General features: G+C 44.7%; 1 protein-coding gene across 11 annotated transcripts in view; it reads left to right on the forward strand.

The window, feature by feature from the left end:
• Positions 1 to 16744, forward strand: part of MYO9A (myosin IXA) — a 193809-nt gene that overhangs the window by 168242 nt on the left and 8823 nt on the right. For 7 of the 11 annotated variants that reach the window (XM_082769071.1, XM_082769067.1, XM_082769074.1 and 4 more), the window contains 12 exons: positions 81 to 296; positions 6071 to 6183; positions 6613 to 6770; positions 7858 to 8081; positions 8576 to 8692; positions 9383 to 9571; positions 10549 to 10596; positions 11319 to 11430; positions 12315 to 12376; positions 15145 to 15337; positions 15692 to 15820; positions 16628 to 16733. In XM_082769071.1, coding sequence (XP_082625197.1) covers positions 81 to 296; positions 6071 to 6183; positions 6613 to 6770; positions 7858 to 8081; positions 8576 to 8692; positions 9383 to 9571; positions 10549 to 10596; positions 11319 to 11430; positions 12315 to 12376; positions 15145 to 15337; positions 15692 to 15820; positions 16628 to 16733 — 1667 coding nt within the window. The remainder of the gene's footprint in view (positions 1 to 80; positions 297 to 6070; positions 6184 to 6612; positions 6771 to 7857; positions 8082 to 8575; positions 8693 to 9382; positions 9572 to 10548; positions 10597 to 11318; positions 11431 to 12314; positions 12377 to 15144; positions 15338 to 15691; positions 15821 to 16627; positions 16734 to 16744) is intronic. The other 4 variants (XM_082769073.1, XM_082769075.1, XM_082769077.1 and 1 more) reach the window with 3 other exon arrangements.

Here is a 16744-nt window from a genome sequence, read left to right on the forward strand (position 1 = left end):
TAGAATCTCCTTTTATAGAATCTCCTTTTATTTTTAAAACCTTTTTTTTTGTTGTTGTTATGTTTTATCATTTGGTCAAGCAGGTTCCCAGACCGACCCATAAAAAGAAAGCCCGCATGGCGCGGACGCGCTCCGATTTCTTGACTAGAGGTACTTTTGCTGATGGGGAGGGGGATACGGAGGAAGATGATTACGATGGCAATTTTGAGTTCCTTCTCTCCTCTGACCAACCTCCTCATCCTGAGACAGGGCCTGCAGCCCGGCTCGGGCAGGCCTGTTACAGTGACTCCGAAATGGTAATTTTCCAACGTGTTGGGGCTGGAAAAAAAAGGGAGCAAGCAGATCTGCGGGAGCGTTTCTTTGCTAACCTTAGCTGCACGGATCCTACACTGCTTCTTCTCCCACTCACACAGATGTTGTAGATGGGTAAACTCGGAGAACACAGCAGAAATGAGTACAAAACAGAAAGGGAAATTATTTGAATTTCTGTCAGCCATGGGGATGTTTGCTGGCATGATTTAAGAGAAGCTTCCATGGTTTCCATAAGTTTTAGGTAGCATTGCAACTCATTGCACGGCTACCTTGTTTGTTTTTTTTAACTAGGATTACCTCCATTACAAAATCCCACTAGGATCCTTTGGCTCTAGCAAAATTATCTACAGAAATGCATAGAAAAAATCAAGGCAAACACTGGACAAAAAAGTAACAGAACAAAGAAAACAATATGAACCTTGCACCTCCTATGATTTTTGATTTGGTATCCTTACCTAGGGTATCCAATGATTATTCAGTCCTCAATTATTGGAGTAATACTGGCAGATGCTGTCTTTGAGAAACAAAAACCTGTAAATTGGGCAATAAAACATAGTGTGTTTTTTTTTGTTTTTTTTTTTTTTTAAAAAAAAAGAGAGAAAAATCATGTTAGTGGTTCTGTCAGGGAGAGATGGCAGCCTGGATAAGCTGTGTTCAGAAAACCTGAGAGGTTTCAGGAGTGGAAGAGGACAGTAACTTCCACCTCTCTCCCAGTTTTTCTGTGGCAGGAGGTGGCAGAGGTGTCCACATAGATGTACGGATAAACCCAAAGCAGTGTCTCGTGCCGTAAGTGCTCACATTGCCAAAGATCCAGCAAATATCTCGTGTGATCCTAAAATCTGCCTTTGCAAGAAAGGCAGATGGCTAAGGAGGGCTTTTCGTGACTTTTCTGTTAGCAGTTCTTATTATAAACAACACGTTTTTCCTCACTGGGAAGGAGCAGAGTTTCACAAATTCCCTGAATTTTTAAGGTTACTCATGTTAAATTTTCAAGGGTTTTGAGCCAGGAATACTTCAAGTGCTATCTGGCAGAAACGTGATTGAAAGATGTGGCTCTTTGAACTGAACTCACTTGGCTGTGTTTTAGTTCATCTCCCTGTTTTTATAACAGGAAAGGGAGAATTTTACAGAGGAGTAATATCAGGACCAGCTTTTATTTTTTGTCCCCTATTTGATGAGAAGTCAGCTTAAATAAACTTGCACATGCAAATGCAGTGCCTCCTATCCTACACCTTTACTTTCACTTAAGGCGCGTATTTGAGGACACAATGAGAAAGAAAATGTTCAACCCCCCTACACAAAAGAACCAAAGACTCTCCATTAAGATGGGGAAAAAAAATAGGGAGGAACAGGAAGCCAAATCTGGAGGTGTAGGTCCAAAACCAGCTGTAGACCTGTAGGAAAGCCACACTTGCCTGGCGTGTCCCTCTGTAAATGCTTGGTGTGTGCAGCCAGGAGCCCAAGGGAGCCTTGGCAAGAATGCAACAAACTTATCCATGATTGATGCTAAATGCCAGCATTTTCATCTGGACTTCCTTCTGCCACAGTCTCACTGTCTGGTCGAATGGCACATGGACCTGGTCCCTGGAAATGCTGGAAGCAGCAGCTCAAAAACGTGGCAAGAGTCCTGGGCTTTGCCGTGCTGTGTTCCTGGAGGCTACCCTGTTACAAAGCCCTAGTTTTTTAGCCGTAGAAGTCTTTTCCACTGGCAATCTCTGCTGAGACGCGAAAGGTGCTGGGCTAACGCTTGGGAATCTCCATCCTTGGGAGGGACCTGGCTCATCCCACTCATTAGAGATGCTCCTGGGCCTCTGCTCACCTGGTTTAACAGCTCTCATTGCATGCAAGTAGTAGTAGGTGCCAACTGTATCGTCTCTCCTCCTGTATCCCTCTTCTCTGCGCTCCATCACTAGCTCTAACTGGTGGTCGGGCTTAGCCAGCGGTTTCGCCTTGACGCAACCCCTTGTGCGGTTGAGTTCTGCTTTCTAGCAAATGTTGCTCGTAAAGTTGTGTGCCCAGTGGTATCGTATGTCTGTATGTCTTGACCACATGTACAGTGTTTCCGTCTGTATTCTGTATTGCAGGTTTGGGACCAGCTCTTTGGCTTGTGGCTTCTCTGTGTTAGGATCGCCACACCCGTAGGGCAGAGCTCTTTAAAGCAGCAAAATCCAGGGCTGCTTATTCATATTTATTAGCAGAGCCTGCTCGGGTGTTGCAAATGATGAAGCAGCCTATAATAGAGCAGTACTGGTGCATGTTGGTTTGGGTTCAAGTAGGTGAATGTGTGTGTAGCCATATCCCTCGTGTCTTGTGATGCTCACATGAAGACGCGCCAAGCAGTCACCACACGCAGGCTGGTTGCCCTCCTAGTGAATAGTTTATTCATAGGTTTCCTGCCCCCAGCTACAGCTTTCCAAAAAGCCTCTTTTGATGTGCTGCTCGATGGCCAAGGGCTGCTGGACACACAACAGAGATCAAGTGCGACTTTGTGAAGTTAAGCATGTGATGAGTCTCCAGCTGTGCTGGTGTGAACCCGGCTGTTTTACCCTTTGGTTTCACGACCACCGAGTCAATGGTTGAGTGTCACCAGCTGGTACTTGCAGGCCCACCAGAGACTGATGCTCCTGACCTAAGTGCAGGGTAGCCCGGAGCATCTTCAGCCAGAGCTGAAGTCCAAGGTGCACCAGTATATAAATTGGCTGCTTAAGGTACGATTATCTGCAAAGAGCCAAAGTGTGTTTAAGGATAAAGGGCTTCCTGACGAGACCAAGCCTTCAAAGGTTGCCTGAGCTTTTTGGCCAAGGATGTACCTGCCTTGCAGTGAGACAAGTACAAGTGGGAGGAACAGTTCCTGGCTGTGGTCAGTGCATATTAATAGCGGTTGTGTTTTGCACCTACGCCTGGAGAACTTCCCTCCAGCTGATAGAAAGAAAGCCTTGGTTAAAGAAACCACACCAGAAATACCTTCTGCATATATTTCCCTTCAGCAAAGGCTCTTAGAGAGGGCCCTGGATAATGAAGTGGTGATGTATTTTGCTCCAACCTCCGTACTAAAGCCATGAATTGACTAACAGCTGTCTGAGTATCTGTCATTTGTCGCCAGCTGATCCCAAGCATCCCTGAAGAGCCAGCCATGGAAGAAGAGCTCTTGTCCTCAGCTGTTCAGAGGCAGTGTTGCACTTTAGGAAGCCCTTCAACACAGCATGTAGCACTGCTGCCTGCTGGGACAAGTCATCTCACTTGGCCTCTTTTTAGCATGGGCAAACAAAATACAGTTCTTTCAGAGTTAAAAAAATAAAAATAAAAATTGTTCCCCTTTTGCTCCATGGGATGACTACAGACCCCCTGGATATCGTGGTTTGCACGCACATGGTGCTTTGTGGTGTTCCCTGTATGGAAGAGGTCTTGTCTTGGGAGCAGAGAAGGTTTCCTATCCAGCTGAGGACCTTGCCCTTCACAACTTCTTCGAGGAGTCCCTCAAACAGAAGGGTCTCATGCCAAAAATGCCTTCAGTCCTTCTTTCAAATCCTGGAGAGTTTGCAATGGTAGCAGAGGAAACACTGATCTATAATAGATAAAAAATAGGGGCAGAGCAGGGAGAGATTGTAGTGGTAATGGCCAGAGGGTGATGGGGAGGTGATGTCTGGTAGGAAGTCTCATCTCCCCACAAAGCCTGCCTTCAGAGAGAGGCATGCAGTCCTTGAGGCGTCTACATGTGATGAAAGTAAGTCCAAAACTTTATCTTTAGTCTTAATGATGAGGCTATGCGCCACTTCCATCCTGTCATATGCTCTGATGTCAGGGAGCATTTCTTCTCCATGGTTTTATTCCACACTGGTAAAGACGAGGGCTGTTTTCAGACCCTATCCATTAACATCCAGCGGGCAGTGATGTCCCTGCTGCGTTTTGCTTTATAAAAAGCCCTTTACAACAGAATTTCACAGATTTTTTTCCCCTCTCTACCCTGAAATGTGTCCCCTCATCTCCCAGACAAGCCAAGGCAATTCCAGGAAAACATGCTGAATCGCCTGCACAGAGCAATCACAATGTCCATTATGCCTCTATATTCAAGTACTTCATTATTGCTTGTATTATTTGGCATCCAGTTATTCCTTAGTTGTTTAATTACCCCCAGTCATTTTAACTTTGGTCCTTGGCTCACAGATATATCCCCCTGATGAAGAACAGCATTTGTGGCATGTTTTGATTAATAATAATAAGAAAAAAAAAAAATCCTTCAGTTTTGTCTAAAAAGTGCATTACAGATGTGATATCATAGGGGCAAATATTTTAATAGGGTCACTGGATGGAAATCATTTTCATGGGTTTCAAGGTCCTTTTTTCCCTTGCAAGTCTCCACAATTTATATGTAATCATCACCTAAATGTAAGAACAACAGGAATAAGAAACCCTTTGATGAAAGCAGCTTTTTCTTTTGCAGTGGCAGTTTCGCCTTGTGTGCTGCCATCTCCTGGCTGGCAGGGATGTACAGGGGTAAAAAATAAAGAATGGGAGAGTAAGTGTGGTAAATGTGACTGCCCTGCCGCCCATAATTTATTGAATTTTATATGAAATGTTTTTGACGGAGGAAAAGGCAATGCTTAAAAGCATGGTGCATTAAGCTGAAACATTTGGGTAAAGGGAAAGCTGAAGAAGAGATCTCCCAGATCATTTCATACAGCCTGATTCCCTGCTTTCCTTGTGCTGAAAGGCTCTCTTCCAAGAGCCAAAATGTATTAAAATATATATATATAGCAAGAATATTTCTGGGCTGCACGCTGCCAGGCTGCCTTTGGATGGCTTCCTCCTCCATGCTGGGTAAACAAAGAGAGATTTTAGTAATATTTCCCAAGATAAAAAACGTTGCTCATATAACACAGTGGTGGAGACTTTGTGAGTGTGTGACAAGAGAGGGACTAAGGTAACATCTCCATTTTTGCTGCCTCTTGGGACGTGCTTTTTGGATAGCAGCTGCTAGTCATTAAAATACAGCGTCATGGCTGTGGCCTCTGCAGCCTCTGGGGATAAGAGGAAAGCACCATCACTTGCCTTGTCTCCTACAGAGTGCAAGATAATGGAAATGGTGCAAAACTTATCATTGTATAATGCAGAATAATTTAAAGCCACATTTTTAGAATTTAGTAGATATTATTATTCATGGAACCCTGTTAACATTTGATTATTGCAAATTCCTGTCACCCTTAAAAATTATCCCAGGGCATTTAAGGAGGTGACAAAGGCAGAGAGCCTTTGTATTAAAGCTGCTTAATCTCTTATTTCGTAAGGGTACATTTTAATGTGTCCTTGGCACAAAGATTTATTTTTTTCCTTCTGCAAAGTCTCCAACAAAGGCTGAAGGCAGGCTCTGCTGGGATGTGTCCACAAGACTGAGGTGGGGAACACCACAAATCACTTAAGCGTGGCTAACGATCGCAGCTAACGGGGCTCTTCTCGGCCGGAGAGCTGGGCTGCCCAGGGCAAGGTGACTGAGCAGTCCTGTGTGCTTGGTGAGGAGGAAGGTTGGACTTAGAGATAGAATTGGAGTAAGAGAAATGTCCTTTTGTTTTAGAAGCCATTAAAATATTTCTGTAGTTGAAGGAGCTGCAACTAGCTCGACAGGGACATAGATTTTCACCTGTAGGCAGATAGAAATAGAAATTTCAGTCATAACAGAAGAAATGTCTAATTGTTGCTTAAGGAGTTCTGGAATTCCAAGAACTGTCTCATTTTTGAATGATTCATCCTTGAATTGTTACAGACGGTGCAGCGGTTCACCTCTGGAGAAGGCCAAACAAAACTCCATAAAACCATGTCTCAGGGGGAGATCGGGAAGCTGGCGGCCGCGCAGAAGACCCTGGCCCCAGATGGGAGGTATGGAACGTGGCTGGAGCTGGGGGATGAGTCCACCCCGAGCCCTTTTTGATTTCCTTCACACTGCTGAGCTGCACTAGTCCCCAGCTTGGTGGTTTTGTCTCAATCAGCCAAAATCAGAATGAGTTACTTGTCACATCTCTTCATATGTGACACAAACACACCCAGTTAGAATGGGTGATAAAGTTCATGTCACAACAAAGTTTTGAAGCCATATGCCAGGCATCCCATCTCAAACCACCCAACAGCATACATGAGACTTGGAGTTTCCTGCATTTCCTGGGGACAAATAGCCTGATTTTCCTGTTAGCAGTTGTACAGATTTAGCTCCTGCTAAAAGGATGTGAAGGTCTGGGAGAGACTGTAGGTAGTTTTGACTCGAAGGACATTTTCCCAGTTAAGGCAGTTCTTTCCACAAATTATTTCCAGGTCTCAACGAGCCAAGATGAGATTTTGGGTGAAGGGAAAGCAGGGGGAGAAGAAGACCCCTCGGGAGAAGCTTGCTACACAGTCTGAGCTGCTGGAGCTGTACGCAGAGCAAGAAGCACCCAACAGAGAGATGATTTCTGGCTTGCAGCTTGGTGAAGGTGAGTGCTGGGTGAGCACGCAGCAGGGTCACGTGTGTAAGGGGCAGAGAAATTGCATTTGCTGTCATGGCACAGATAAAATGTGGAACTGTTTTAAGCCTGGCTTTGCACTATCTTTAAGTGTAGCCCCGTGTATGGTGGCTTGGGTTAAGATGTAGAACCGATAAGTTCGTTTATCTGTAGGGTCAGGATACCTGTAAATTAGAATACCATGTATGTTCATATGGTCTAGCTGAGGATGGTGTAGGAAGAAGAGTTGGAAAACTGCACAAATTGAAAGGACGTGCTGTTTAACTTCTCTTGACTTCATGGGTGACGTGAACACGAAACAGCAGTGAGGAAGTTAGATGCTACAAAATGGGTCTGGAGGAATTCAGAAAACATTCAGAAAAGATAGTATGTGGCAAACCAAACAAATACTATTTCTTTCAAAATTTCTATGAAGTTTTACAAGTAGGGATTGTCGCTTTGTTCTGGGAGGCAGGGGACGAGGACAGAGGACAAACTCTTCTCCATGACCCCCTGAAGCCAGCTGTGTGCTGTCACCAGCACCTTCCATCTTCCACTGTGGAGCTAATCCTCCAGGCAGCCGTCTGGACACCAGCAGATGTTTCCCCTCTTGATAGAGGAAGTAACCAATGGAGACGTGACATTTAATCTTCCTATAAGCACTGCACAGTACTTTTCTCCTCTGCAGGTTTATTCCAAAGCCTATCTCCTTATTTTAGTGACAGGACTATTTTTCCTTTGTGTTACCTTCCCGTCTTGCTGCTGGTGCAGCTCTGGGAGTTGACACTAGATTTTTTACTTACTGAGAATTCATCTGGAGCCGCAGAATTTTATTATTACCTGAGAACAAACCCTACTTCTCTTTCATACCATGCATGGAACATGGGGAAAAAGCATTTTTATTGCTTACAGCTTCATCTCACCTAATTCAGGAGATGCTGAAAAGCAAAACATATTGCAGAGCTTCAGTGAAATCAAATACCAAACAATCATTGCTACAGCATTTTTGGTCAGGCAGAGAGCAAGTTAACTAATCTGCATTTTGTTCTTTTTCTTCTTTATTAATGACCACCCGTAGAGTTGGGTCCTCACCATCTGACACCCCCGCGGAGTCCTGAGCTGTCAGGAATCTACCGGAGGGAATTTAAGGAGAACAAGGAGCCCTCTCCCAAAGTGAAACGCAAGCGCAGCGTCAAAATCAGCAACGTGGCTCTGGAGCCCGTGCAATGGCAGAATGACTCCCTGCAGATCATAACCAGTGCTAGCGACCTGAAAAGCATGGATGAGTTTCTCCTGAAAAAGGTAATGCCTGTCATTGCTGCTCCAGCTAAATCATCAGAGAGTGGATGGAGGCAACAAAACAGTATTATCTTGAAGGCAGCAAGGTGGAGCTTATAATCCACCTAGGGGAGAGCTTTAGTTGCACTCCCAAAACTGCGAAGAGTGCACAGTGTGCACCAGGGCAGGCTTGGGAGAAAAAATGGGTGCATTGTGCGTGCACAGCACGGTTGTTTTATGGGAGCACCGTAGCTTTGGTACTTCCACTGCTTTGAGCAGCCTCTGGTGGCATCAGAAATGGATGACCCAAGAGGGCAGAAGCTGAAGGCTCCAGGGAAGCATTCATGTTTTTACGTGCTAAGTTTGCACGCAGGAGAAACCACCTGGTAGACACACGTAGTTATTAACATCACCTGTCTGTGGTGGAGCAGCTGCTCATTTAATAGTGCTCCACCTAATGCAGTGCTCTGCCACAGCACAGTCACATCGGTGCATTACACCCTTTGTTTTTTTCCCAGATGAATGAGCTGGATAATGAGGACAGCAAGAAGGACACGCTGGTGGATGTAGTGTTCAAGAAAGCGCTGAAGGAATTCCGACAAAACATCTTCAGCTTTTACTCCTCGGCATTAGCGGTAAGTGCCTGGATGGCAGGTGGGAACTTCCACTTCCAGGAGAAATGAGATGCTGTGAGTCTTGGTGGTAGAGATGTTGCTGAGCCTTATTCCTGGTCTCCTTATCCCAAAAGGAAGATGCTTTTCCTTTGTATTCAGTCCCACAAAGCTGTAAACTTGGACTAATGCTTCCTCGTTAGCCAGCTCTCAGTATACTTTGAGAAGAGATTTCTAGTCCCTTCAGTACAGCTTGCTGTCAGTCAAAGGGAGATGACAGTAAGTCAATAAATTCCCATTTGCCACCCAACTTGTCTGGAAACCTGTGGGTTAAAGTTGTGAGTTGTGAACATCTGAGGAATGTGGTGCTCTGCTCTTCTGCTGCTCCAAATTCTAGCAGTGATTGCTGAGCCAAGCCATTTTATTGTCCAGATTGCGTGAAAAGTTCCCTCTGTGGTAATATTTGGTCTGTCATTTGACGTGGCTTACAGCAGCTGCCTAGATTTCTGTCCTTATATTCTGTGCGCTGAGAAGCCACCCTGACAAAGGTCACGGAACAGCTCTCCATTAAATATTTTTTTCTTTCTTTTAATCATAATTGTATTTTCCCCGAGCAGTTGGAAGCCAGTCAAGCTAAAATAATTGTCTGGAGCAGAAGAGGCAGTCTGATGTTTATAAAAATCCCTTTTCTTTTTGCTTCTGTTTCTATAAAAGATGGATGATGGGAAAAGCATCCGCTATAAGGACCTGTACGCCTTATTCGAGCAGATCCTTGAGAAGACCATGAGGCTTGAACAGAGGGACTGGAGTGAGTCTCCAGTGAAAGTCTGGGTCAATACCTTCAAAGTCTTCCTGGATGAATATATGTTAGAGTACAAACCCCTGGACTACACCGCAGTGAAGGTAGCCAGCATTTTCTCAAGGTCCTTTAAGATTTGTGAGCTCTCTTTCTGTGGGGCTGTGCTCTGTGCAGACACCTTGAAGTCTGTTGTCTTCTCTCCTTTTGTAAGCTGGGGTGGACAACATAAGCCAGCACAAGAGGAGGAGTGAGTCATTGGTTGTGTTTCACTGGGCTCAGCAAGCCTGGGATCATATCTGGGTTGAGCTGGGCCTTGGCCGCTGCCAACACGTGCACTTTGTCTCCAGGGCAAATCTGCAACCATCTGTGGATGGTTGGAAAGGCAGCTCCAGTCTTTGAGGGATGCGTGAAAGCATCGTCTCATTTTTCTATGAGATGTTGTGCTTTCCTAGTCTCTTGAGCTTTTCCCAAGTAACCATATGCATCATTCTTAGTCTGGTGGCAGGAGCAGGCTACGTGGTAGTGACAGTCCTCAGGGCCTAGGTACAGTTGGTCAAGCAGTTGGAGCTCACACTGTCTGTTACAAGCATGAGCTCCTTGCGTTCTTCTCCCTGCTGTCTTCAGGGACCACTCCTGGGTCTCAGGCTGGGCTTGGGAGATGGTGTTTCTTGTGGAACAGGGAAAGCAAATATCCCATTCTCCAGTTCTTCTGCTGTGAGTCCTCCCCAGGCTCTCTGCACAGGATTTCTTCTGAGCAGGCTGAGCATCAGCTCCGGCTGCAGTGCTGTGCCCTTGGGTGTCTTGCCTGAGATTGGAGAGCTTTAGGTCACAGGTGCTGGACTTCAAGCCAGAGCAGCAGCTAATCCCAGCTCTGAGATGGAGATGGTGACAGTTGGCCAGGGGATTTCTGAACGCCGGGTGGTTGGTTGCAGTAGGAGCATTTCTTGGAGTGGTTTTCATGGGGCCGCAGGTGCACTGGAGGATGGGGCTGGAAAGAGGTGGAAAAAGTTGGATATGGGACCTCTGCGGGCTTTATGTGTGGGAACTGCCCATAAACATGCTTGACTCTTTTTAATACCAGGTGCCAAAAACGGAACGAAAAAAGAGAAGGAAAAAAGAAGCGGATGTGGTGAGTTGAGCACTCTGGGTCTGTGCGTTAAAGAATTTATGTCCTTTTGGCCAGGATTACAAGTGATAAGAGACCTGCTCATGATATATCCTATGGTGAGATCTGAATATCCCAGCCCAGTGAATGTGCAGACTTGAAAAGATGTGCTAGAAAGATGGACAGGATAGATTTACTTTGCTTGTGAATGGCTGTAGGCAAAAGCAAGAGGTTGTAAATCAGCATTTCTGTTCAGATCAAGGACTGGTATAGGTTGTTCTCTGAAAACATGTCCCACATCTGTCAAGGCAGTAAATATGTCAGGAATTATTATAGAAGAACTGGGAATGAAGCAGAAAGTGTTGTTCTGGGTTTCTGCGTAAATTTAGCGCATATCTTATATCTCTGATAGAGTTTTTGCCTGAAAGATATAATAGCACTGGGAAAGATGCAGAGCAAAAAGGGGCCATGGATGTATAGATAAGCTTTTCAACATGGAGAGGTTGACCTGTCAACCACAGTCAAATGCAGCTGGTTTCTAACCTGCTTGCAAGAAGGTTTGTTTCCCATGCAGGCTGGATTTTTGTCCGAGCAGCCCATGGGGTTATTGGTCCAAAAAGGAAACACAAATAGCAGGCTGGTTCTATGTAAAAGCCCACGTTGGAGAGCAGGCCATGTCAGGCTCCCTGTTTTGCAGCAGACTGCATCCAGCTCTTTTTCTCACCACTGAATCTTTTCCATCACAGGTGGAAGAGCACAATGGGCACATTTTTAAGGCGACCCAGTACAGCATCCCCACCTACTGTGAATATTGTTCTTCCTTGATCTGGATAATGGACAGGGCTTCTGTTTGTAAATGTAAGCATGCTCCATTTGGCTTTTTTTTTCCCCATGTATTTCTGTTACAGTCTTGGGGTTTTGGGCTCTGAAAGATGTTTGCTACTGTTTTCTATAACCCTACTCTCAAATATTTGGGATTTTTCACATTAAAATAGCTTTTGAGACAGATCTTAAGGATTTCTGAAGTCCACTGGTAAGTTCATACTGGCATTCCTTCCAGAACCTACATTATGGTTAGTTCTGTGCATGGGGGCTTTGCATAATGGATCTTAACCCAAGTCTTCAAACCGTTCAAACCATGTTTAAGTTGTGTTTTCAGAAGGGATGGTAAAGAAAGCCTGTGGCAGCTATGGCAAATGTACCCCATGGCTTCAGCCTGTGGGATGGATGCTGTGGGTCTCATGACCATCACAAGGTCACTGGGCTTAGGCCATTTGACCTCTGGCTACTTGAACTTTTGGGGAGCCCAGGAAAGTGGAAGAAGAACAGGCAAGGTTGAGACTTTTTTTTTTTTAATTTTATTTTTTTCAATGATTCTCTTATTAAGTTGAAAATATCAGCCCTGTGGTGCTTCAGGCTGGTATCCAGTGCAGGAAGAATACAAATTAGGTGCTCTTTCCAACCTCTGAGTTATATCCATGTCTGATAGCTCAGAGTGACTCATGGGCTATTTTCTGAGTTGATCTGTCAGGTTGTGTGTGTTTTTTTTTTAACATTTCAGGGACTTAAATATAGGGCCTTTAAAATTAAAGGCTTCTTTTTCTTTTTTTTTTTTTTAATTTGAAGAATGCAAATTCAACATGCTTTTGACATGCACAAATCCTAAGAAGAGCTACTTAATTCACATTTGTGCAGAGGTCTGAAGTTTTGAATTATTAAAAACTATTTTTTCTTTGTTGTAGTATGTAAATATGCTTGTCACAAGAAGTGCTGTCTTAAAACCACGACCAAGTGCTCCAAAAAGGTAAGTTTTTCTCATTCCTTTTCTCTCATTAAATACCTCTCTGACTGTCATCTCAATCTTTTTTAGTCTTTTTTAACAAATGCTTACGAGCACAGAACTTGGTACAATGCTTGCAATAACCCTTCATCGAGAGAAGGTTGAGCTGGAGCTCCCTGGAGGTTTCTCCAACCACTGCTTTTGTGACTGCTTGTATTTCAGTAGTAGTACAGAGATGCATCAAGATAGACATCTGCCCAGTCATGCAGCACCTCTTGCAGTGATGTTCCTGGCTTGTAACCATGCTGAATAATTGAAAGCTGCCTCATTTTATAGCTTTTGAGTACTTCAAAATGTGGTTGGTATCAAAAGGTAACGTTTTTGAACAGTCAGTGCTACACAGAGAACTCTCAATGTCCAGCGCATTTCATGGCACGCATTTTTTTTCGTTCTGTGGTGCTGCAGTTTTGGCTGCCATGATTTTGTGTTTATTCTTAGAAGGTCAGGATGTGGCCGGTGGGGTTCTTGCAATCCACAGCCAGAAGCATAACCCGCTACAGCACCCGCAGCCCTAGTTTTGCAAGGCTGAAGCATTTGTTCCCAGTACAAAAGGCAAAAATACAGGTTGTTCTTCACCCTGCTGCTCCCTGATAGGGCTCCCTGCACAGTCCTCAAACAGCCACGGCACTGCAGCTGAGGATGAGGACAGCAAGAGGAGAAGGGTGGGTGGATGGTGCTGAAGCACTTACTCTGCTCATTAGAGGTGAATTAAGTATTGTTTACCGCATTCAAGGATATGTTTGACAGTGAATGAATGCAGCAGGTCGCCCCAGCTAACAATGAGTCATCAAGCTTTCTTTTTTTGTTTTGAATAGTTTATTTTGTGCTGCATATGCCCCCAAAATAATAATGCAGGCAGGATAATAATGTGTGCAAAGCTTTATCAGACCCTAAGAGGCTTCTCAGGTGTACAGTCTCCATAAAGCCTTATGATTACATTTTTCCCAAGGAATAATCTGAATATATATATGTAAATGTGCATATATATATGTATATATTAATATATTTGCTTTGATACAATATTTCTTCTGCAATTTCTCCCTTTCTGGCAGTCCATCTCTGTAAGAGTTGGGAATGGGTTCTCTGAGGTTTTGTTCTACAAACCTGTGAAGTTTAATGAGATCACTTGATTTTTTCAAAGACGTTCCCTTGCGTATTTTTAGACCTTTTGCATCTGTGATTTGAGATCTGAACAACCGAGCCTCCTCTTTACAGGGAGGAGACCTCTAGGCTTTGCTAGATGCCTGTTTCACAGGCTGGTCCTCATGCTCTTGGGTCTGCAGTCCGATCCCATCATCTTGGCCATGGTTCCATCACACCCGCCCAGAAACGAAGCAGGAAGGAAGTTGAGGCCATGAAAATTTTGCAGGACAATAGGGGAATTTTGCAGGAAAATAGCACTATCTGAAGTGAGTTTCTTATTTAAATGTTGTGAAAGAGATACTGATGTATTTGCCTAAGTTGATCTTTCAGTCCTTTTTTGTTCCTCTCTATGAAAAATGAAACCTAAAAATAATTGCAGCTCTAAATGGTTGCTCAGAGATGTTTGGAACCTTCTCATTTCCTGTTTTGTTTTGTGTTTGTTTTTTTTTCTCTGCACAAGAAAGTTTTGGTACTGTCCTCAGGGAAATAAATTTACAGTGTCTCTGTTTGGGCAGTTTGAGGTCCTCCTGTAGAAAGGCTCTGGCTTGTCTGTGCTTGGTGGATTAACGTTTTTAGGGTTGTTTTCAGCAACAGAGTGCCACAAACTGTGTAGTATGCTTTAAGAAGGATGTCTTTGTTTTCCGGCTATGGCCGATTTTGTAACTGCTTTCTAACCTTGTCCCAGAGTGAATCTGTTTCTCTAGATTTACAGTGGTGAGCTTGAGCAAATCCTGAGCTCATTTCTCTTGGTGGATGTGAAACTGCTTTTGCCCTTGCTTTGTCCATGTCTCTGAGTTACTTGTCTTCCCACTGGAGTGAAGAAGCCTGTAGCATTTGTGGCGTCACATCGGATGGTGGTTTCGGCAGCCAAGTGGGCTGGTAGAAGAGCAGACTATGAGTTTCAGCTGGTAGCTGGGACTAGATGTTCTCCACCTGCTTCCTGGGGCATTTTTGCTGCAGAGCATACCATGGTCATCTTCCTCACATCATCTCATGAGGTTGATAATGTTTTCTTTGACGAAAGGATGACATTGAATGGGAAAAGCAAAGGTGTAGGAGTGGTTGTAAGAGGAGCTGTGACCTGTTTCAGGGTCATCTTGCTCATCACTGCATTGCAGTGCGTGCTGTCTCACATTCCCTTTGCTGGTACTGGGTTTTTGTGTCAAAATTTTGTTAGGACTGCTTTGTGCATCATCTTCAGGCAAGTGAAGTCATTCCTGGAGATGGTGCCAGAGGGGCAGGAGATGAGAGGAACATGCCCAGCTGCTAAGAACACTGTAACCATGGTGTGGTGGTTAAATGAAGAAAACCCAAATGTTTATGACTTCAGGTGCATGCCCAGAGTCTGATTTTGTGTTGCAAGCTGGGACTGTGCACATTTGTGAGGCTGCTGGTAATAGCAAAACAACAGGTTGAGGTTAAGGTCCAGGGGTGTCCTGTCCTTCTTTGCTTGTGACTTGCAGGTAAACTGGATGGTTTGAAACAGCCTGACCATTGACACGTTGCTTTCTGGAAGGAATTCAGTCAGAAGGAATTCTGGAAAGAACTGAAAGAATTCAATTCTTTTGCATTTTTCTTTTCCCCATCAGTATGATCCCGAGCTCTCATCTCGGCAGTTCGGCGTGGAGCTCTCCCGGCTGACCAGCGAGGAGCGAGCTGTGCCAGTGCTGGTGGAGAAGCTGATCAACTACATAGAAATGCATGGGCTGTACACAGAGGGCATTTACAGAAAATCAGGGTCCACCAACAAGATCAAGGAGCTGCGGCAAGGACTTGATACAGGTAAAAGGGAAAAACGACAGAAGACCTGGCTTGTTCTTTTTGGGTGCAACACAAAAAAAATATATATAGTTGAGGGAAAGCTCTGTCTTAGAAATGGTGCCAGCAAGAAAATAAATCCTGATCCCACCCAAGGTTCCTTACCCTGGAAAATGTGTTTTCCTCTAGTCTTAACCTGTAAAGCTGAAATCAGATGCCAGATTTCCTGCTGCTGAATGCAGTGTGGTGGCACATGGATGTTTTCTGTCATAGAGGTATAGCTTACCCACACACTGGCTTCACTTACAGCTTAATATTGATCATTATCTCTTGTTTTTGTGCCTTCTTCTCAATGCACTGCTGAACCCCAATGAACAGACATTGATAATGTGAATTTAGATGACTACAACATCCACGTCATTGCCAGTGTCTTCAAGCAGTGGCTCCGAGACTTGCCCAACCCTCTCATGACCTTTGAGCTGTACGAGGAGTTTCTGCGGGCGATGGGTAAGGAACATCCTTTGCCACTGAAAGAGGGTAGATTTAGACTGGGTATAAGGAAGAATTTTTTCACTCTGGGCAACATCTTCCCAGGTCTCACCACCCTCAAAGAAGTTGTGGAGCGCCCCCCCCCATCCCTGGAAGTGTTCAAGGCCAGATTGGATGGGGCTTCAGGCAACCTAATCTAGTGGGAGGTGTCCGTACCCGTGGTGAGGCATTGGATAAGGTGATCTTTAAAGGACAGATCATCTCCAGATCATCATTTCCTAAGGGAAATGTCAGCTGCTTTATGTGCCTAATTCTTTACTTGCTCTTCAGTCCCAAAGCATCTGATTTTACCCAGTCTTATTTGTCCAGTTTCAAAGTCTGTTTTTTGCTGTAAGGGTTTGTTTGCTTTGTTTTTACTCAAAGACACAAGCAGTTCAGCCCTGTGTATGGTAGCATCCGTTTCCATCAGAGTTCAGCAGATTTCAACCTGCTATCCAGGTCTGTCTTTTACATGGTGATCGTAAGCATGAAGAATGTACCATTTTAAACAGGAGAAAGAAGTAGAAACATAATATTTTTAGCAGTACAGTATGCTTTACAGCTCCCGGCTCTAAGAAACAACCCTTTCAAAAAAAAAAAAAAAAAAAAAAGTGTGTTTGAGAGCGTGCCAAGTGCGAGGAGGGCAGAGAGAACCTGCTGAGAGAGGAATGAGGGGGAGGAGAGCCCTTGCTGCAGCCCCCATGGCTTGGAGATGTCTTACTGGTGGCGGGGGCTGCAATGAGGCCTCCAGCAGTGCCCGTGACAAGGCTGTTGTGTTCTCTGCAGGCCTGCAGGAGAGGAAGGAGACGGTGCGGGGAGTCTACTCAGTCATCGACCAGCTCTCCCGCACCCATTTGAGCACTTTGGAGCGCCTCATATTCCACCTCGTCAGGTAAACAGGAC

This window comes from Aythya marila, assembly GCF_965140915.1.
Source record: "Aythya marila genome assembly, chromosome: 11".
NCBI classification, from domain to species: Eukaryota; Metazoa; Chordata; class Aves; order Anseriformes; family Anatidae; genus Aythya; species Aythya marila.